Source organism: Pristiophorus japonicus, chromosome 13 (assembly GCF_044704955.1).
Source record: "Pristiophorus japonicus isolate sPriJap1 chromosome 13, sPriJap1.hap1, whole genome shotgun sequence".
Classification (NCBI taxonomy): Eukaryota; Metazoa; Chordata; class Chondrichthyes; family Pristiophoridae; genus Pristiophorus; species Pristiophorus japonicus.
In genome coordinates this window covers 111924375-111946150 of record NC_091989.1, presented here as the reverse complement: position 1 = coordinate 111946150, position 21776 = coordinate 111924375, and the positions used below count along the sequence as shown (strand labels likewise).

Here is a 21776-nt window from a genome sequence, read left to right as displayed (position 1 = left end):
AGACTAATGGTTTCCGCCTCAGTTAAGTTGGATCTACAATCCCAGCAGCTGGGGAATTTAAATTCTGTGAATTAAATTTGTAAAAATCTGGAATAGAAAGCTAGTATCAGTTATATTGACCAAGAAACTACCAGATTATTATAAAAACCCATCTGGTTCACGCATGCCCTTTTGGGAAGGAAAACTTACCTGGTCTGTGAAAAGCCTGACTCCAGACCCACAGCAATGTGGTTGTCTCTGAAATGGCCTAGCAAGCCACTCAGTTGTATAAGGCGGCTCATCACCACCTTCGCAAGGAGGAGTAGGAATGGGCAATAAATGCAGGCCTTGCCAGTGACGACCACATCCCATGAATGAATAAATTAAAGAATGACTCCATCCCCAGGATTTGAGATGGTGTCAGCAGCCTGTAGAGTTGGCAGCCAGAATTCACACCTGATTGCAATTCCTGCAACGGAGTGAAAACCCAGCAATTTCAGAGTCTGACATCAAAGCAGTAACACCAGATAAATATTGGCCAGGACACCAGGGATAACTCCCCAGCTCTTCTTCAAAAGAGTGCCATGGGATCTTTTATGCCACCTGAGGGAGCAGATGGGTTCTCGGTTTAATGTCTCATCTGAAAGACAGAACCTCTGACAGTGCAGCACTCTCTCAGTACTTCACTGAGGTGTCAGCCTAGATTATGTGCTCATGTGTCTGGAGTGGAACTTGAACCCACAACTATTTTTGTCACAATTTCAAAATAAAGAAGCATTAACAGTGGCAACATTTAATTTGTCTCACATGCCTGAAGGCCCTAAAAATATTAGAAGGCAAGGGTGAACTGATGAAAGCATATTCCGGGAGAGGAGCAAAGCTCAAGCCCCAGCTCCTGGGAGAAGGTCGACTCTGAAGGCAAAATCTATTTAAGTGATTTTCAGCAATGAATGGACATTTTTGGAATAAGCTTAAAGATTGTCGTTTTGAATTATTTCAGGAATTAGGTGTAAAACCCCTGATACATTCGCTCCTGGCATGTGCCGGGAGACCATATCGTAACATTGCTTACTCCCAGTCTGTGGTTTTCCATCTGCTAACTTCAATGGATGAAGAATTGCAGGCTAGTATTGCACAATTCTGCAATGAGCATATTGGAATATTTAGTATTATATTCTGGGGTTGTTGTCAAAGTAAGATGGTAGTCAAAAGTATTTTGAAGCATCTCCTCCTCCTTCTCACCAACTGTTTATTGCTAGCTGTTTGTTGATTGGTAGTTTTCATACTACCCATTAGATCAAGAAATTAGAGATAGTCAAAGGATGAATTGAAATACACAGTAGTTAAAACATGAAACATCTCATTTGGTCCAACCAGTCTGTATCAGCATACGACCATACACTTTATATGATTGGTCATTCACCAGAAGAGGTAAATCTATGGCGTGGAAATGAAAAGCAGAACGGAATTTCAGCAGGAGTGCACTTAGAGAGGAGAGCTACAGCCCCAGGTGAAACAGATTATCCTACCTGATATTCTTGTTGCAGTAAATCGTAACCACAACAAAAATGATAAAAGCTCCACAGGCAATCAATGCAATATAATGATTCGCTAAAGCTGAAGGTGAGGTACTGTCACTGCCATGACCCTTTGGGAAAAAAATACTCAGTGTTAACAGATCAAAGCAGCATTTACGTTCTAGTCAGCTCCATTGAAGTAAAATTGGGCGGAGAGTAAACGAGGTGTTACACCCAAACACACCTCGCCGGGCACATTAGATCATAATCAGGCTTTTGCGTTACACTCCACAAATCTGGAATTCTCCAGTGAAACAACTAAATTAGCGGACGTGGCATATTGAGTGGATATCTATGATAACATTTTCTGAAGGAGTTTGCATTTATACAAAATTGTTATCCAGTTTAAGCATTAAAAAGATAGCAGGGCCAATTTTGTCCCCTGGTATAAGTTAATTAAGAAGTGCTGATGCCAATCCATCCTAAATGATTCCCAGTACCAGCTGCAGATTTGGGCAGTGTAACAGACACACCACTGTTGGGGTGGAACATTTCATGTAAGGCAAATTTAAAGGGCTGCTAACAAAACTCCTGAAAGGTGTTGGTAAGGCTCAAAAGGCATCACCGCCCATTAGTAGATTATTCCAAGGCTGAAGGAACAAGGGATTGAGCAACGGCAGGCAAAAATGAAAGGATAGGAAACATAAGATATAAGCTTGAGTCTGAGCAAATGACAGAGCAGCCCAACAACCAATCCACGTTTGATGGCTCCTTAAGTGCACAGTGCATTGCAGCATGCCTAGATAGAGAAAGCACGTTTCTGTCTCTGGCTGTACCAGCCTTGCACTACATTGTAGTTTCAGGTGTCTTTCAGCAGGTGACAGAGCTCTGCACCTGGCTCGCTAATGACTCATGAAGACAGTTTCCCATGGTTGTCGACAGGTTGATGTGCCAGAACCTGCATATATAGATGGTGGGATCATGGCAGAGGCTGCTAATCTGGATTCACTGGCTTTTGATCACCCTGACAGGCTTTCTTCTAACAACTGTCAATAAAAACACCGCAAACGGTGACTGGGAACTCTTATGAAGTCTCCCACAGTACATGTTAGGCATGTGCATATATTATTGGTGCCACTGGGTCTTCTGTTCCAGGTTTATTTGGGAATAGGAGCCTTTGCATGCAGAAACCTGCCCCGATATTCCTCCCAATTTTGCTGGGCACTGCACAGGCTCAGCAGAACTGAGGTGCACTGTGCCTGTCCAGGCCTCAGAGTGCCTTATTTGGTGAGCCAAGTTATTTCATAGCCCAGTTGCTCCTTCCCCCACCTCCCCTACTTACAGCTGCCTATTTTACGTTCAAAAAATTGGCACTGGGCCTCCAAACTGCTTTGTGATCTTTCTTGCCTGATGTACAACAGTACTGTGGTCAAAGGCATTTTGAGGTGAGATTGTTTTAGCCAACCCCTAATAAATATATGTAAATGAGGGTCCTATTCCTGTTTGGTCAAGGCTACCTCTTTGGCCAAGCTTTTGGTCATCTGTCCTAATATCTCCTTATGTGGATCGCCACAACCCCATACGACAGGCGGCAACAAACAGCAGCAGGCATCATATCTGCGGCCATGGCTGCAGCCTGCTATGGAGTGTTCCCCGTCGGACTGGAAGCCAAGCCTGTCAATCAGGCTGACTTCCGGACAGGGAACCTATCAAACCAAAACTACACACGCTGTGGAGTCAAAACTCTCCAACATTAACTATTTAGATGAAGGAATTGAGTGTAATATCTCCAAGTTTGCAGATGACACTTAACTGGGTGGCGGTGTGAGCTGTGAGGAGGACGCTAAGAGGCTGCAGGGTGACTTGGACAGGTTAGGTGAGTGGGCAAATGCATGCAGATGCAGTATAATGTGGATAAATGTGAGGTTATCCATTTTGGGGGCAAAAACACAAAGGCAGAATATTATCTGGATGGCAGCAGATGAGGAAAAGGGGAGGTGCAACGAAACGTGGGTGTCATGGTTCATCAGTCACTGAAAGTGGGCATGCAGGTACAGCAGGCCATGAAGAAGGCAAATGGTATGTTAGCCTTCATAGCTAGGGGATTTGAGTATAGGAGCAGGGAGGTCTAAGTGCAGTTGTACAGGGCCTTAGTGAGGCCTCACCTGGAATATTGTGTGCAGTTTTGGTCTCCTAATCTGAGGAAGGACGTTCTTGCTCTTGAGGGAGTGCAGCGAAGGTTCACCAGACTGATTCCAGGGATGGCTGGACTGTCATATGAGGAGAGACTGGATCAACTGGGCCTTTATTCACTGGAGTTTAGAAGGATGAGAGGGGATCTCAAAGAAACGTATAAGATTCTGACAGGACTGGACAGGTTAGATGCGGTAAGAATGTTCCCGATGTTGGCGAAGTCCAGAACCAGGGGACATAATCTTAGGATAAGGGGTAGGCCATTTAGGACTGAGATGAGGAGAAACTTCTTCACTCAGAGAGTTGTTAACCTGTGTAATTCCCTGCCGCAGAGAGTTGTTGATGCCAGTTCATTGGATATATTCAAGAGGGAGTTAGATATGGCCCTTACGGCTAAGGGGATCAAGGGGTATGGCGAGAAAGCAGGAAAGGGATACTGAGGGAATGATCAGCCATGATCTTATTGAATGGTGGTGCAGGCCGAATGGCCTACTCCTGCACCTATTTTCTATGTTTCTATGTTTCTATGCGGAGAAACCCGAACTTCCGGGTATCCCAACACAAACCCACCCACCCACCCCCGCCTATTCAGCCCACTCCTGTCAAGATTCAGCCCATAATCTACAGCGAGGCCATTCAGGAGAAAAATCAGGAAGCACTTTTTTACACAAAAGGAAGTAGAAATCTGGAACTCTCTCGTCCAAAAGGCATTGGCTGTTGGATCAATTGCAACTTTCAAGACCGAAGTGGATACATTTTTGTCATGTAAGGGTATCAAGGGATATGGTGCAAGATGGTAAAATGGAGACGAGGTGCAGATTAGCCATGATCTAACTGAATGGTGGAGCAGGCTCGAGGGGCTGAATGGTCTATTGTGTTCCTAATTATCGTATGTACCTCAAGGAATGTTTGGCGGCAGTGAGCCCAAGATTCCAAAAGGTACCCCCATTAGGGACTTCAACTGCAAGCCTCTCCCACGGGATGGATTTAGGTTTTAAGGAGCCCGTCTTCAAACTGGAACAAAAATCTTTAGCTGCAAAATCAGCAGAAAGCATTCCCAGCACTCTCTGGGCAATTGCCATTCACCTTCCTCCAAGCTGCACTGCAGGGACATTCCCTGCAGAAAGCCGACACTCTGTTTCTATGGGTGCTCCTGATCTGTGACCAGCAGGAATGTAGGAAAGCTGGTCACATGTCGGAGTGACATCATATGACCCTTATTTACATGTCTCTTAAATGTCTGCTTATTTCAGCTACTCCTAATTGCATGTGAAGAGCAGGCAGGCAGGCAGGAAAATTCATCAGAGGGGCAACAGGTGAAATTCTCAAATTTCCTGCGTTCCGAGCTCCTAAAACAGGTGCACTATGGCCATGAGGCTGGGCAAAATCGACTCTACTTGGTGTGCGGTGCAAATTAAATGTGACAAAGTATGACCAAATCTGAACAAGCTGCACCAATCACTTGAACTAGGAATGCCTCTATCTTGAATATTGCCAAAACCTCATCACTAACCCAACAGCAGAGGTCCCTGGCTTCAACCTCTCTCGAAGACAGTGGACGGCGCTCAACCCAGTCTGCACAGGGCACGGACGATGCAGTCACCTGCTTCACAAGTGGAAGATGAGGGACGACCCGAAGTGTGACTGTGACCATGAGTCCCAGACCACGGAACACATCACATCAACCTGCCCACTAAGGCACCCCATTTCTCCACTCGGCATCTCAGGAGGCCATCGATTGGTCATCCCATTATAAACTTTTCCCATCATACCAAAGTTGTAGTATTGACAACATAACTATCTCTAATAATCATCAATGGCACTCTTGTGATCACACAAGGATGGAATTCATTAATATGGTGAATGCTGACTTCACTGTGCTCAAACTACACTGATTAGGATCAAGTGATCACACAGCGTGGTGAAAGATTAATACAGCTGCTTCCACCCATACAGAATAAGATGAAATACACAGAGTAATGCACAGTATCATTCGTACCAGTAACACAGCAAAATGGGTCAAGTGGTCGCACTTGCAGGTGATGTTATTAAATTCAGTTTCTGTCGTACAACCAGCCTCACTCCAATCACCACTACTTGTGCTCCCTGTAATGAAAAGTTACAAAGTCAGCGGCTGTTCCTTTAGTCATCAGTTCCAGAACTAATTAAGTAACTAATAAAATGATTTTCTACCTGTTTTGAAATCCCAAAAGACACATTTTCCAACTGATTGATTCTAAAATGAAATTGAGTTACAATAATCAAGGACTGTCAGTCATATAAATAATTGATTTTAGTAAGTTGAATAATGAAGAATGAATTTTTTTTTTCTTACCGGCAATGATACGTTCTGAAACTCAATGATCACTGGGTATTTGAGATTTTTAATAGTGACATTCACCACTTTTATTCCAACGACAAGATTGTTTAATACAGTGCTGTTATTGTGACCCTGTAGACACAACATAAACATCATGTAAATTTCTCGAACCAAGTACGGAATATTGTTGGTTACTTTAGACAAGAATAAATTTAAAAACTTTTTACACATGGAATAAATTAGCAATGAGTTGCATCAAAGCTGGTCAGAATCCATTCTTCTGCTTTGTTATTTCTTGTATCTGCCGGTGAAGCTCCCATGGCATTGCCCACAGAAAGTCAGGACAATTTTGTATTACACTAAACGAGGCAGAATCAAAAGCATTTCTGAATGGTGCGAGTGGGCAGCTACAGTTAAGCTACCCATCTCTACCAAAACAGAGGCAGCAGAGCTTTGCACACACATATTTGGTGCATGTGTAGGAATCGCCTCACCAACATTACAAAAAGATGATTGAGACTGGGTTAGTACATTGGCCTTTCACCTTTGAGGGCCTTGTTTCCAATCCAATCTAACTGATCAAATAGGAGTCTCTTTTCTCAAATAGGAGACTATTGATCCAGGATGCTGAATGTGGGGAGCAGAAAAGTTCCCGCTGTGTAGCTGGAAGTGATCTCCTGATCTTGGTACACAGTAAAGGGACACTTACTCTGTAGCTAATTGACCTGACATCAGGTGACACACTGGAAAGTGTTTTGCATTGCCGTAGATGGATGGTCAGTGTTTCTATTCCCCAGTTGCTCGTAGGAGCAATAGCTTCAGCAATTTTCCCAGCTAGTTAAAAGTGCCCCAGAATACTGTGCTGCTCAATTCTTTTGCAAATGCACAATATTTTGCAGTATAAGTGGAGGTTGGTTACAGTTGGTAGGAATGTACTGGCCGGTGGTGGAAAAATCTTTAAATGGAAATCCAGCATGTAGGGAAGATTCATGTTTGAAAATCAAAGCGATGCAAAGGATGAGGGAAACTGACATGGAACGTGCTGCTCCCATAGGGCCCAAGTTTCGAGCCGCGCCTAGAACGGCGCAGTCCCGACCTGGACGCCCGTTTTTCGCGCCACAAAGTGCGCCTAAAAAAAACTCCAGATTCTCTAGCTCCCTGCAGGTCCACTGGCCCTCGGCACAGCGCAGCAGGAGCTGTAGGGGGTGGAGCCAGGTCCCTGCGCTGAAAACAGTGCGGGGACCTCTGCACATGCGCGCTACAGTGGGCACGCAAGTGCAGTAGCTCATGGCGCCCGAAACAGTGTGGGAGAGGCCCGAAGCACGCAGCCCCTAGCCCTGGCCGAATGGCCTCACTGGGGCTGCGTGCATAAGGCTCCTCCCACGCCCAGCTCCTGCTTCCTCCCGACCCAACTCGACTCCCGCTTCCCGCCCCCGGACCGGACCCGACACCGACCTGACTCCCGCTTCCCGCCCCCCCCCCCCGCCCCCCGACCGGACCGGACCCGACCCCTCGGACTGGACTCGACCCGACTCCCGCTCCCCCGCCCCCGGACTGGACCCGACCCGACTCCCGCTCCCCCCACCCACCGCCCCCGCGCCCCCACCTCCGCTCCGGACCCGACACCGACACTGACTCCCGCTCCGCCGCCCCCCCCCACCGCCCCTGCCTCCGGACCAGACCTGACACCGACTCCCGCTTCCCCCCTGCCCCCCCCCGCCCCCGGACCAGACCCGACACCAACACCGACTCCCGCCTCCACCACCCCCCCGCCCCTGCCTCCGGACCAGACCCGACACCGACACCGACTCCCGCTTCCCCCCTTCCCCCCCCGCCTCTGGACCAGACCCGACACCGACACCGACTCCCACTTCCCCCCTTCCCCCCCCCCGCCTCCGGACCAGACCCGACACCGACACCGACTCCCGCTTCCCCCCTGCTCCCCCACCGCCCCCGGAGCGGACCCGACACCAACACCGACTCCCGCCTCCACCACCCCCCCCCCCCCCCGCCCCCGGAGCGGACCCGACACCGACACCGACTCCCGCTTCCCCCCTGCTCCCCCACCGCCCCCGGAGCGGACCCGACACCAACACCGACTCCCGCCTCCACCACCCCCCCGCCCCCACCTCCGGACCAGACCCGACACCGACCCGACTCCCGCCTCCACCACCCCCCCGCCCCCGCCTCTGGACCGGACCCGACACCGACCCGACTCCCGCTCCCCCACCCGCCCCCGGACTGGATCCGACCTGACCTCCCTCCCCCTGACCTGACCTCCCTCTTCCTCCCTCCCCCCGACCCGAACCGAACCGAACCGACCTCCCTCCCACCAACCCCCCGACCCGACCTAACACCACCTACCTGTAAATCTGGTGCTGGGGATGGGCCCAGCCTGAAGTCTCGGGCCCGGCACGTTCAGCCTCCCTCCCCCTTCTCCTTCCCCCCCGCCCCCCCATCTCCTTCCCCCTCCCATCTCCTTCCCCCCCCTTCCCCCCATCTCCTTCCCCTCATCTCCTTCCCCCCCCAATCTCCTTCCCTCCATCTCCTTTCACCCCTTCTCCTTTATCCCCTTCTCCCCCCTCCCCTTCTCCCCCCCTCCCCTTCTCCCCATCCCTCCCCCTTCTCCCCCATCCCTCCCCCTTCCCTCCCTCTGCTCCCTCCCTCTCTCCCTCTACCCCCCTCCTCCCCCTCCCCTCGCTGTCAGAAACACAGACACTGACAAATAGAGAATGAGAGACACACAGACAGACAGAGAGATAGAGACACTGACAGAGACACACTGCGGGGGGCGGGGGGGAGGGCATCCCAGCACGCTGTTGGAGGGCTCCAGGTGCTGCAGTCGGTAAGTAGAAAATGTTTTATTTATTGATATTCTTTTTTTTTAATTTCTTATTAATTTTTTTTGATTGATTTATTGGTTGATTTATTGATGTATTTATCATTTATTATTGATGATGGCTCTTTATTTGTAAAACTGTAGTGTTTAATGTTTGTAAACTTCCCTTTAAACCCCCCTATGCCTGATTTTCTAAAGTGCAGACAAGGTTTTTTCGAGCGTACAAAAATCTTCACTTACTCCATTCTAAGTTAGTTTGGAGTAAGTTTTCACTGACGAATGTGTGTGTGCATGGTGTGTGTCTGTGTGGTGTGTGTGTGGTGCGTGTGTGTCTGTGTGGTGTGTGTGCGTGTGTGTGTCTGTGTGGTGCGTGTGTGTCTGTGTGGTGTGTGTGCGTGTGTGTGTCTGTGTGGTGCGTGTGTGTCTGTGTGGTGTGTGTGCGTGTGTGTGTCTGTGTGGTGTGTGCGTGTGTGTGTCTGTGTGGTGTGTGCGTGTGTGTGTCTGTGTGTGCCTTCCTCCGTAAGGCCATGACATTTGCATCATGCTGGGTTGAAACATGCCCTCGAGAACTGATCCAGCGCTGCCCTAACACTGAGAAGCTGAGGAAAGCAGCCAGAAAAAGGTCTGTCTCTGTGTAAGTGTGATTCCAAGTTCAATTTTTAAACTGAAGTACGGCTGACTTTGAAGGAATGAGCTGAGCTGTTAACAGGTAAACCTATAGGAAAAATGTGGGAGGTATTCAAAGAAATATTAAGTATAATACCCGACCAATACATACCACTAAAGTGCAAACATTCCACTTGCACAGGCAAGTAACTCTGTTCAACTTATGAGGTAAGATGGAATGTAAAACGAAAGGAAATGGTTTACACAAATGGCAAGAACAGTGATAATCCAGCAGAGTGGAAAATATAGAAAGTAACAAAGTGACAGAAGGAAAATATTAAGAACTGCAAAAAGGGAATAGGAAAAAACTTGCAAGTATATAATAGTTAAGAATAAAAGTTTTTTTAAATACCTTTAGAGCAAGAGAGTCTAAGGGAGTTGTGGGCCCATTAACGACAGACACTGGTGACACTGTAATAGTCAGCAATGTGGTAGATTTATTAAACAAGTACAGGTACAGCATCGAAAATCCGGAGTTCCGGAATCCGGACACTGGGATCATACGTGGCAGGTTCGTTCTGAATCCGGAAAATGTTCCGGAATCCGAACCCGCCGCCTCCACCCCCTCCCCCCCCCCGCCCCACCCACCGTAGCCACCTCTCTGCCGCTGGACTCACCCCCCTCGGGCCATCAACGTCTCCCCCGCTGCCCCGCTGACCTCTTACCCGCCTTCGGGCCGCTGCCGACCTCTCCCCAGCCAACCTCACCCCTGCCTCGGGCCAACCCTGCCCTGCCACCGCTCGGTCGCCCGACCCCCCCTCCTCTATCTTACTTATCTTGGCCCAAGCATTTCCGGATTCGGGCTGTCGGAAAGACATTCTGAAATCTGGAAATACCCAAATCTGGGCTTGGGCGTTTCTGGATTCCGGTATTTCCAGAATTACCCAGAATCCAGAACGGCCTTGGTCCTGAGGTTTCCGGATTTCAGACGCTCCACGTACATGCCTTTATTAGTCGATGCAGAGAATACAAGAGCAGGGAGGTTATGCTTGAACTGTATAGCTACAGCTAGAGTACTTTGTGTAGTTCTGGTCACCACATTTCAGGAAATTTGTGATTGCACGAGAGAGGATGCAAAGGAGACTTACAAGGATGTTGCCTGGACTGGAGGATTTTAGCTATGTGGAAAGATTGGATTGGTTGGGTCTGTTTTCTTTGGAACAGAGGAGGCTGAGGGGAGACCTTATTGAGGTGTATAAAATTATGAGGGGCCTAGATATAGTGGATAGGAAGGACCTATTTCCCTTAGCAGAGGGGTCAACAACCAGGGGGCATAGATTTAAAGTAATTGGGAGGAGGTTTAGAGGGGAGTTGAGGGGAAGTTTTTCCCCAAAGGGTGGTGGGTGTCTGGAACTCACTGACTGAAAGGGTGGTAGAGGCAGAAACCCTCACCACTTTTAAAAAGTGCTTGGATGTGCACTTGAAGTGCCGTAACCAACAGCGCTACGGACCAAGAGCTGGAAAGTGGGATTAGGCTGGATAGCACTTTATCGGCCGGCGTGGACACGATGGGCTCAAATGTCCCCTTTTCGTGCTGTAAATTTCTCTGATTCTATAATTGTAGAATACTGGTGAGTCAAACCATCAACTCGGCACAGCAAGAGTTAAACAATAATGTGCACAAATAGCTAAAAATATCTCACCAATTAAAGTGCTCAATGAATAGAATGCAGAAAGTGATATCATTATTGACATAATTATAAGTAGGGTTAAATACTCTTACTGCCATTTGATAAAATCCATGTTCCCATTTCTCATTTAGAAAAGAGTAACTGTGATTATAATTACGTTACCTGGAACAGTGATGTATTCTTGTATATAGTAAAAATGATTCGAGATGTAGTTGTATTAAAGTGGTTACTACTGTTGTGTAGGAGTGTTGGTGGCAGTTCGATCTTAATCGCTGGGTCCAAGGTAGAGAGATTCCTCTGTGTTTTATGTTTAAGAAAAAAAATTAATTAATTGGTTATCTGGTTGCAATCTGAAATGACATTTCACTTCTTACATTTAGGAGTAACATGCTCAAAGCGTCTGGTTGGGTGAAAGTGGTTACCTTTAGTGGGAAATCTGGACATTTGCTGTGAGGGTTATTTATCGCTACTGGTCGTAACCACCACATCAAAATATAGTAACAGGGGCCTGGGACCAGACAAATGATCACAGCCATCAGATAAGGAAGAGTGGAAAGCTTAAGCAATAATTGGAAGTTGGGTCACAACATCGGAAGTATAATTGTTGGGATCACCCCAAAGCCATTTGAACTCACTGCTGGAATTCTTCTCTACTAGGAATAGGATTCAAGTTCAGTGCTACACGAGAAAACGTCTGGGGGAATTTTAACTTAACTGGCCTAATGGGAAACTGATGCAACAGGGCAACCCATTTTACACGCCGCTGGATTTTACTTTCTATTGGAGTGTGTAAAATCGATGCTGATCTGCTGGGTTTCCCAGTACTACGACCACCCCCACCCCACCCCGTAAATATCAGGCTGTTAATTCAGGATCAGACAATCACTCATTTTCTTAACAAGAAATGAAAAGAGAAATGTATGTTTGGGGGTGGGGGTGGGTGGGGGGCGGGGTGTGGGATGGGGGACGGGACAGAAAGCAAGTGAACATCATACATTCAAATTATTAGCAATAACAAAAGCAAGATATTGCAGTACTGAGAAGAGAGATACATCACAGCATGGCCGGGCAGATACTCCTCCTGCCACAAGTCCTCTAACTGGGCCACAAGTGACATTGTCCACACTTCCAACTGACACCACAAGAATCCCAACAGACTCACCGTATCTGGATTAGGAAACTCGACTCCTGTGAAATTTTCAGTGTTTATTTTTAGAATGTAAAATGCTATATATTCTGTTTCGCCAACTTCACTTTCCCCTTCGAAATGTATCTCCATGAATATATTTTCCAGATATGAGATGATTGAAGATCTATAAAAGAACGACAATGCAAGAATATTACTGACTGGGAAATAGCTAACAATAGAGGGTAAGGGTTAATTTGCTGAGTGTGTGTTAATCAGGATTAATGATGTTTTATGGTGCAGTGGCCTGAGGCCAACAATGCACCCAAGGGTGCCTGAGCACTGGGTGGGTGGGGAAGGCGCAAGTGGAAAGAGGCTGAAGCTCGTGCACAAGCTGGGCGCTAGGCTCATTAGGCCTCTGTCTTTAATGTAAATATGGCAGCTGACCCATAATGCAGCTGGAGCTTCAGTTACTCATTAGGAACAGATGCTGAACGCGAGGTTACATTCCCGATTAAAATAAATTCTCACAAGTTACTGCCAGCTGGCCCGAACACCCCGGGATCTGCCCACTTCCTGTTAGCCAGTCAATTGCCTAGTGGAACAGTGCAGGCAGGCGTTGCTCGATAAAGTGCTCCATGCATGTCGAGAGTCACTTGGATTGAGACAAAATTATGTAAATTAGCTGACCGGGAATTAGCTGGTGTGGTCAGCACATTTGTACACAGGTACTGAGTGACTTTGTCAGAGCCATTGAGTTTACTCACTTGTTAACCATAACCAAAGGTGCATAAATGATGGAAAGTATAGTTCTGAGTAGGAGAAAGGAGATCTCCGAAAGTCCACTTATTCAAGAAGACTCCACATTATTGCAGACTGTAGGAGGCAATCTCACCAGAGGAGGCCACCCACTCATAACAGCAGCTTCAGCAAATGTAGGATGGCACTGTGCAGAGGGTGAACACATGTCTCCCACTCACTGCACTTGGAAGGATTGCAGATAGTGGGGTTGATCACCAATGTGATTATTGAGAGTAACTAAATGATCTTATCTTCACATATCTCTATCAACATGACTGTCAACGATCATACATTGCTATAGTTGGATGTTCAAGGTGATTGAGGTGTTACACCTGTTCGCCTGAGTAGTTTCAGAAAAGCGAATTATTAAAGCAGATTTATCCAGTATCAATTGCAAAATGGAATACAAAAGGAAGATATCCGGGACATCTCAGCATTATTGGAACAGAAAAGTTGTAGCTGAGAAAGATTGATGGTTAAGTGTATACAACTGACTGTATAGGAGCATAGAAACATTAGCAACAAGAGTCGGCCATTCAACCTGTCTTGGCTGATCTACACTTCAATTCCATTTAACTACCTTTGCTCCATAGCCTTGTTTCCCTTGCGAAACAAAAATCTATCTCAGTTTAGAAAGTTCCATTTGTCCCAGCATCCACAGCCTTTTGGGGAAGAGATTTTCAGATTTCCAAGACCCTTTGTGTGCAAAAGTGCTTCCTGATATCACTCCTGATTGGCCTAGCTCTAATTTAAAAACAATGTACTTTATTCTCAAGTCCCCATCACAAGAAATAAATCCTCCATATCTACCCAATCAAATCCTTGAGATTTGTGAATTTGGATTCCCAAATCTCTTTGCTTCTCTACAGTTCCGAGTTTCTCATGACTTCGAAAATACTCTGATTTATCATTCTTGGGTCCAAAGTGGATGTCATCACACTTGACCACATTAAAATTAATTTGCCATTATCAACAAGTCAGGGGACCAATCTTGGTTCAATAAGGATTGAAGAGTATGCCAGGAGCAGTACCAGGCCTACCTAAAAATCAGGTGCCAACCTGGGGAATCTGCAACACAGGATTATATGCATGCTAAACAGCAGAAGTAGCATGCTATAGACAGAGCTAAGCGATCCCACAATCAACAGATCAAAGCTCTGCAGTCCTGCCACATTCAATCATGAATGCTGGTGAACAATTAAACAAGGAACGGGAGGAGGAGGCTCCATGAATATCCTCATCCTCAATGAGTGCAAAAGATGGCTGAAGTGTTAGCAACCATCTTCAGAAAGAAGTGCTAAGTGGATGATCCATATCGGTCTCCTCCTGACGTCCCCACCATCACAGAAGGCAGTTCTCAGCCAATTCGATTCACTTCACATGATATCAAAAAACGTCTGAGCACACAAAGACAATGAGCCCCGACATCCCGGCTGTCGTGCTGAAGACTTGTGCTCCAGAACTAGCCACGTCATTAGCCAAGCTGTTCCAATACAGCTATAACACTGGCATCTCCCCGACAATGTGGAAAACTGCTCAGTTATGTCCTGTCCACAAAAAGCAGGACAAATCCAATCTGTCCAATACCACCCAATCAGTCTACTCTCAATCATCAGCAAAGTGAAGGAAGCTGTCGTTCACAGTGCTATCAAGCGACACTTACTCACCAATAACCTGCTCACCAATGCCCAGTTTGGGTTCCGCCAGGACCACTCAGCTCCAGAACTCATTACAGCCTTGGTCCAAACATGGACAAAAGAGTTGAATTCCAGAGCTGAGGTAAGAGTGACTGCCCTTGACATCAAGGCAGCATTTGACGGAGTGTGGCATTAAGGAGCCCTAATAATACTGAAGTAAATGGGAATCAGGGGGAAAACTCTCCACTGGCTGCAGTCATACCTAGCATAAAGGAAGATGGTTGTGGTTGTTGGAGATTAATCATCACAGCCCCAGGACATCGCTGCAGGAGTTCCTCAGAGCAGTGACCAAAGCCCAACCATCTTCAGCTGCTTCGTCAATGACCTTCCCTCCATCATAAGGGAAGAAGTGGGGATGTTTGCCGATGACTGCACTATGTTCAGTGCCATTTGCAACTCCTCAGATAATGATGCAGTCCATGCCCAAATGCAGCAAGACCTGGATGGCATTCAGGCTTGGGCTGATATGTGGCAAGTAGCATTTGCACCACACATTTGCCAGGCAATGTCTATTTCCAACAAGCGAGAGTCTAACCACTGCCCCTTGACTTTCAACAGCATTACCATTGCTGAATCACCCACCATCAACATCTTAGGGATCATCATTGATCAGAACCATAACTGAACCAGCTGCATAAGTACCTTGGCAACAAGAGCAGGTCAGAGGCAGCATATTCCGTGGCGAGTGTCTCACCTCCTGACTCCCCAAAGCCTATCCACCATCTACAAGGCACAAGTTAGGAGTGTGATGGAATAATCTCCACTGGCCTGGATGAGTGCAGCTCCAACAACACTCAAGAAGCTCGACACCATCCAGGACAAAGCAGTGATTGATTGCCACCTCATCCATTTAGCATTTACTCCCTCCTTAAACATTTACTCCCTCCACCACCAGCGCACCATGGCTGCAGTGTGTACCATCTACAAGATGCACTGCAGCAACTTGCCCCGGCATCTTTGGCAACACTTCCCAAACCCACGACCTTTCGGGCCTAGAAGGACCAGGGCAGCAGGTGCATGGTAGCATCATTACCTGCAAGTTCTCCTCCAAGTTGCACACCGTCCTGACTTGGAAGTACTTCGCCGTTCCTTCATTGTCGCTGGGTCAAAGTCCTGGAACTCTCTCCATAACAGCACTGTGGGCGTACCTTCACCGCACAGACTGCAGCAGTTCAAGAACACAGCTCACCACCACCTTCTGAAGGGTAATTGGGATGGGCAATAAATCCTGGCCTTGCCAGTGCCGCCCACATCCCATGAACGAATAAGAAAAACATGGCGCCAATCAGAGTACACATCCTTTATCCTCACTCTGTCTCCTACCTCCCAACCAATTTCCAACCCAAGTCAAAAGCCTACCTCCAATTCCTTGTGTTCTCAGTTATGCTAACAATCTTTTACATGGCACATTATTGAATGCTTTCTGGAACTCCATAAACATAACACCCATCGACACTCCCTTATCTACCTTATTAGTGACCTCCTGAAAAAATTCAACTAGATTAGTATTACCCTTACCCTTAACAAATACTCTTCAAGTGCTCAGTCACTCTATCTAATGAGAGAGTCGAGTAGCTTCCCCACAACTGATGTTAAACTGACAGGTCTGTAGCCACCTGGGCCACAATATTCCCAGCCCTGCGAGAGCCGGTTTGGAGGCGGGCCAGCTGTCTAAATGGCCGAGATTGACAGTGGATCGGGAACTTGCTCTAAACCCACCTCCTCATATGTTTCTCAACTGTCAGGTCCGCGTGCGGATCGCAGACCCGACACCAAGCGACGGGCCAATTAATTAACGTACTTTACAGGTAGTTTATTGCTATTTAAGAGGATTAAAAGCAGGCACTAACAATTTTACCAACTTTTTGACTTGTTTTCTGTCCCTCAAGTTTCACCCCAGGTAAGTGTGTCGGGCTCTCAGTGACTCTCCTTTGCTTTGGCTGGTTGACAGCTGGAGAAGTGGTGTAAAAGCTACCATTTCACAGCTGTTCACTTTCCAATATCAAAAGCTGAATCCTTCAGGATTTGGAATAAACTTTTGAACTATATGCAGTTTGGAAGTGTTTGCAGTGAACTCTCTATTTACTGTCACCTCCTTGGAGCAACCTCTCACCATTGACAAATCGCTTCTGACATCTCAACCTCACCTCCCATCTATTCCAGCAGCATCGATGCCCTTGAAAAATTCTCACCTTGGTCCTCAGAATCCCACCATGATCATCCCCAACATCATTATACACACCTGCATCTCCAACAACAACAACCTTCTCCGCAATCAGCTGATGCTGCACCGGACACAGGGCATCAGCACCCAACCATATTACTGTCTGGGAGGCCAGCAATAGCCTCACCATGAACATGTTTACTTCACTTGATGCTGTGCACCCTGGTTGCCACATGATGCACTAGGTTGGCACCACCCCACACCAGCTCCATAAAGCATCCCAGCATTGCCAAGCCATTCCTTTCACATTCATCACCTTTGTGGGGGGTACCCATATGTCTCACCATTCACTACACCTCACTAAGCAAGGTAGGTTGGTGTGAGTAAGGATCTGCAGGGGTAGAGTAGGGAAGGCAGAGTGTTGGGGATGTGATGAGTGGCACAGTAGGATGAGGTTGAGTGTGGCTTTGCAGTAACATTTCGTGATCTACTGAGCTCATTGAAGACATCCCTGCTTGTGCCCTTCTGTGCAATATTCAACCAGGCTGCGTTGGTGTCCTGGGGAGGTCTCTTCCACCCATTGGAAGGAAAGAGGACCTCCTTGCATGCTGTGACTCTCTCCGTAAGCATCTGGGGGGAGTGATGTGAGTGCCTGGTGCAGCCATGTACTTCTGTGCAATGCTTGTCTGTGTTTACACCCCCTCAATGCGGCAGAACACTGACCGAAGAATTGTGAAAATCAATGTGGACATGGTCCCTTTAAGGAAACCAGCTGACGACACATCATCAAATTATATCATCAGACCTGTTTCTTGTTAATTGTCTGGGAACCTCGTAGGGCGGGCTTAACAAGCCTAATCCAGAGAAGATTGCTTCAAGAGAGTGGGATGGAGCCGGGAGCGGGTTTCCCACACGCCAACGAAGATTATAAAGATTGTTGGAGGCACATGCAGACTTAAAGGAAAATAATATAGATCAGTGCCCATAGCAGCTGTGTTGTTTCACATACCAGCTGCTGTCCTACAAGGGGTTTATGTTCCCCTTGATGTGTAGCTGTTCTTCTTTGGTCAGCTTACATAGGTCTCTTTAAATGGCAGTGTTGTGTAACATGCAACATACGATAATTATTCTGCAAAGTCAATCAGGCCATTAGGCAAGGGACCTCCAGAGCGGTTTAAACATTGGAAATTCTGGTTTAACAACCCAAAGGCTTGCGTTGTGATAGTTCCATTTCAGGAATATATGTCATTTACAGCATTGTCTTGAAGTGTGGGGGGCTCTGGCCATGCATGCAATTAAATAGAATAGAAGCCATTTTAGGAGTATTTGCAAAATTTAGTGACCACTCCATTAATGCAATACAGAAACTTGCTAGTTTAACATTTTATATCAATTTTAGATGAATTCGCTCATGACAAAATAAGAAATACTGCACAAACACTAATTTGTTGTAAATAGAAATTCTCTCATATCGGTTACTATGAGAGTTGGAAAAGTATTTTCATGTATTACGTTAGAGGGAGGCCAGGTATCTCCTTAAGACTGGGAGTCTAGCGCAGCAGCAGACTGGCAATTTTGTGGAAGGCCAGGAAAACATCGGGCATTATTTGATACATAGACAATTCAAGAAAGATGGCTTATTTCTGTTATATATCAGAAATTGATTGTGTTTTCAGACTGACAATGCATTCTAGAAGAATGGTTACCTACATGGTCGAAATTTGACCAAAACATCTCTGTATGAGACTGGTCACTTTTGTAACTGCACCTGAAGGTGATTCATTTCCATCTCTAACAGTCAGGCTGTGCTGCAAATAAGAACAAGACTGCTTCCAACCTAAATGGAGAAGGAGAGGATATAATGAAGAGGTCAATACAAATAAGCTCGAGTCCATTGAAATCCTTACTGAAAAACTGTAGCAAACACCCCAGAGCATGGCCCCAATGTAAATAAGGTCGCCACATGGCTATTATATTTTGGGAGTGAAATTTCTTTCTCAGCTCTGTAATAAATTGGTAAATGATTTTGGGGGAAATTTCCGTTTTAAACTAAATGGAATAGTGATGACTTTATTCAAATCGTGGACAGAGGAACTTCAACCAGACACGTTAATCAGCTTGTTACAAGTAATGCACAGAGCAACAATCCCACCTTGTTACTGAAGGGATCACATGCATTCTCCTATAATTATTGGAATTTGTGAAATATTCTAACACACTTTAACAATCATTTACAGTGCCTGCTAGTGAGAGCACTCCATTTCCTGCCAGAGGTATCATTTGTGCTATTTTATATTATGATCTACATGGCCACACCCAAATATTGGAGCATAATAAGTTTCACAGGTACATTTCAAGGTTTGTGTCTCATTTACATGTTCAGGACACTTTGGGGTCTCATTCTCTCTTTGTCCACTGATGGGTCTTTATTTTCATTCAATGAATTACGATTCATTTTTAAGAACATTGTGTGCTTCCCATGAGTTTGTGTGTGACTGCAGCACATGGCGGCTCAATCCAGCCGTGTACTTTGTAAATTTGTATTTGAGAGCATGACTGACCTCTACCTCCTGTTACAAGCAGCCATGCTCCACCAATAAAGCAGTATCATCAGTAGCAGCTAAGGAAATTATTGCTCTTAATTTTTATGTAACAGGGTCATTCCAGTCCTTCACTGGCAACATTGGTCATATTACACCGTTCACTAACCACTGTATTATAAAACTGACAGATGTGTTAATTCAGGAAGTTGCCCTAGAACTAGTGAATGCATTGGTGATAATTTTCCAACAGTCTATCGACTCTGGATCAGTTCCTATGGACTGGAGGGTAGCTAATGTAACACCACTTTTTAAAAAAGGAGAGAGAGAGAAAACGGATAATTATAGACCGGTTAGCGTGACATCAAATGTTGGAATCAATCATTAAGGATGAAATAGCAGCGCATTTGGAAAGCAGTGACAGGATCGGACCAAGTCAGCATGGATTTATGAAAGTGGAATCATGCTTGATGAATCTTCTGGAATTTTTTGAGGATGTAACTAGCAGAGTGGACAAGGGAGAACCAGTATATGTGATGTATTTGGACTTTCAAAAGGCTTTTTACAAGGTCCCGCACAAGAGATTGGTGTGCAAAATCAAAGCGCATGGTATTGGGGGTAATGTACTGACGTGAATAGAGAACTGGTTGGCAGACAGGAAGCAGAGAGTCGGGATAAATGGGTCATTTTCAGAATGGCAGGCAGTGAGTAGTGGAGTGCCGCAGGGCTCAGTGCTGGGACCCCAGCTCTTTACAATATACATTAACGATTTAGATGAAGGAATTGAGTGTAATATCTCCAAGTTTGCGGATGACACTAAACTGGATGGCGGTGTGAGCTGTGAGGAGGACGCTAAGCGGCTGCAGGGTGACTTGGACAGGTTAGGTGAGTGGCAAATGAATGGCAGATGCAGTATAATGTGGATAAATGTGAGGTTATCCATTTTGGGGGCAAAAACACGAAGGCAGAATATTATCTGAATGGCGGCAGATTAGGAAAAGGGGAGGTGCAACAAGACCTGGGTGTCATGGTTCATCAGTCACTGAAAGTGGGCATGCAGGTACAGCAGGCGGTGAAGAAGGCAAATGGTATGTTGGCCTTCATAGCCAGGGGATTTGAGTATAGGAGCAGGGAGGTCTTACTGCAGTTGTACAGGGCCTTAGTGAGGCCTCACCTGGAATATTGTGTACAGTTTTGATCTCCTAATCTGAGGAAGGACGTTCTTGCTATTGAGGGAGTGCAGCGAAGGTTCACCAGGCTGATTCCAGGTATGGCTGGACTGTCATATGAGGAGAGACTGGATCAACTGGGCCTTTATTCACTGGAGTTTAGAAGGATGAGAGGGGATCTCAAAGAAACGTATAAGATTCTGACAGGACTGGACAGGTTAGATGCGGTAAGAATGTTCCCGATGTTGGCGAAGTCCAGAACCAGGGGACATAGTCTTAGGATAAGGGGTAGGCCATTTAGGACTGAGATGAGGAGAAACTTCTTCACTCAGAGTTGTTAATCTATGGAATTCCCTGCGCAGAGAGTTGTTGATGCCAGTTCATTGGATATATTCAAGAGGGAGTTAGATATGGTCCTTACGGCTAGGGGATCAAGGGGTATGGAGAGAAAGCAGGAAAGATGTACTGAAGGAATGATCAGTCATGATCTTATTGAATGGCGGTGCAGGCTCGAAGGGCCAAATGGCCTACTCCGGCACCTATTTTCTATGTTTCATCATCATCATGGGCAGTGCCTCGAAATCGAGGAAGACTTGCTTCCCATTTTAAAAGTGAGTTCTCAGGTGACTGAACAGTCCAATACAGGAATTACAGTTTCTGTCACAGGTGGGTGAGACAGTCATTGGAGGAAAGTGTGGGTGGAGAGTCTGGTTTGCCACACGCTCCTTCCGCTGCCTGCGCTTGTTTTCTGCATGCTCTCGGCGACTGCTGGACGAATCACCGCCTAATCCGTTCCGTCATCAACATCAATATAGCCCCAAAGCGATGATGGCAGCAGAAGCAGTGCCGCAGAAAAATCAATGCCAGTGTACTCAAAGACTCAGCTAAGAGAGCCCTATACAGCCAACGCCTCACTGTTAACCTGGTGACCTTGATGACCCCGAGACGCAGAGTGCCCACAGCACTTGGTCTGCCCTTCAGGCCACCATAACCAGTGCCTGCGAAGAGACGCTCGATCACTCAACTAGGAAATACCAAAACTGGTTTGATGTTGAGTTAATTAGGTGCATGGCAACATGCAGCAACCTCACACTGGAACAGAAGCATCAGCAGGACAGGAAGAGTGCTTTATTT

At 46.5% G+C, this 21776-nt stretch overlaps 1 protein-coding gene across 1 annotated transcript in view; it reads right to left on the bottom strand.

Moving 5' to 3' along the window:
• The window catches only part of LOC139278171 (uncharacterized), a 166231-nt gene that overhangs the window by 4011 nt on the left and 140444 nt on the right, over positions 1 to 21776 (bottom strand). Inside the window, exons 12-18 of the mRNA XM_070896825.1 lie at positions 18644 to 18770; positions 12308 to 12458; positions 11308 to 11442; positions 6025 to 6141; positions 5883 to 5925; positions 5689 to 5795; positions 1509 to 1627 (exon numbers count right to left, since the gene is read on the bottom strand). Coding sequence (XP_070752926.1) covers positions 1509 to 1627; positions 5689 to 5795; positions 5883 to 5925; positions 6025 to 6141; positions 11308 to 11442; positions 12308 to 12458; positions 18644 to 18770 — 799 coding nt within the window. The remainder of the gene's footprint in view (positions 1 to 1508; positions 1628 to 5688; positions 5796 to 5882; positions 5926 to 6024; positions 6142 to 11307; positions 11443 to 12307; positions 12459 to 18643; positions 18771 to 21776) is intronic.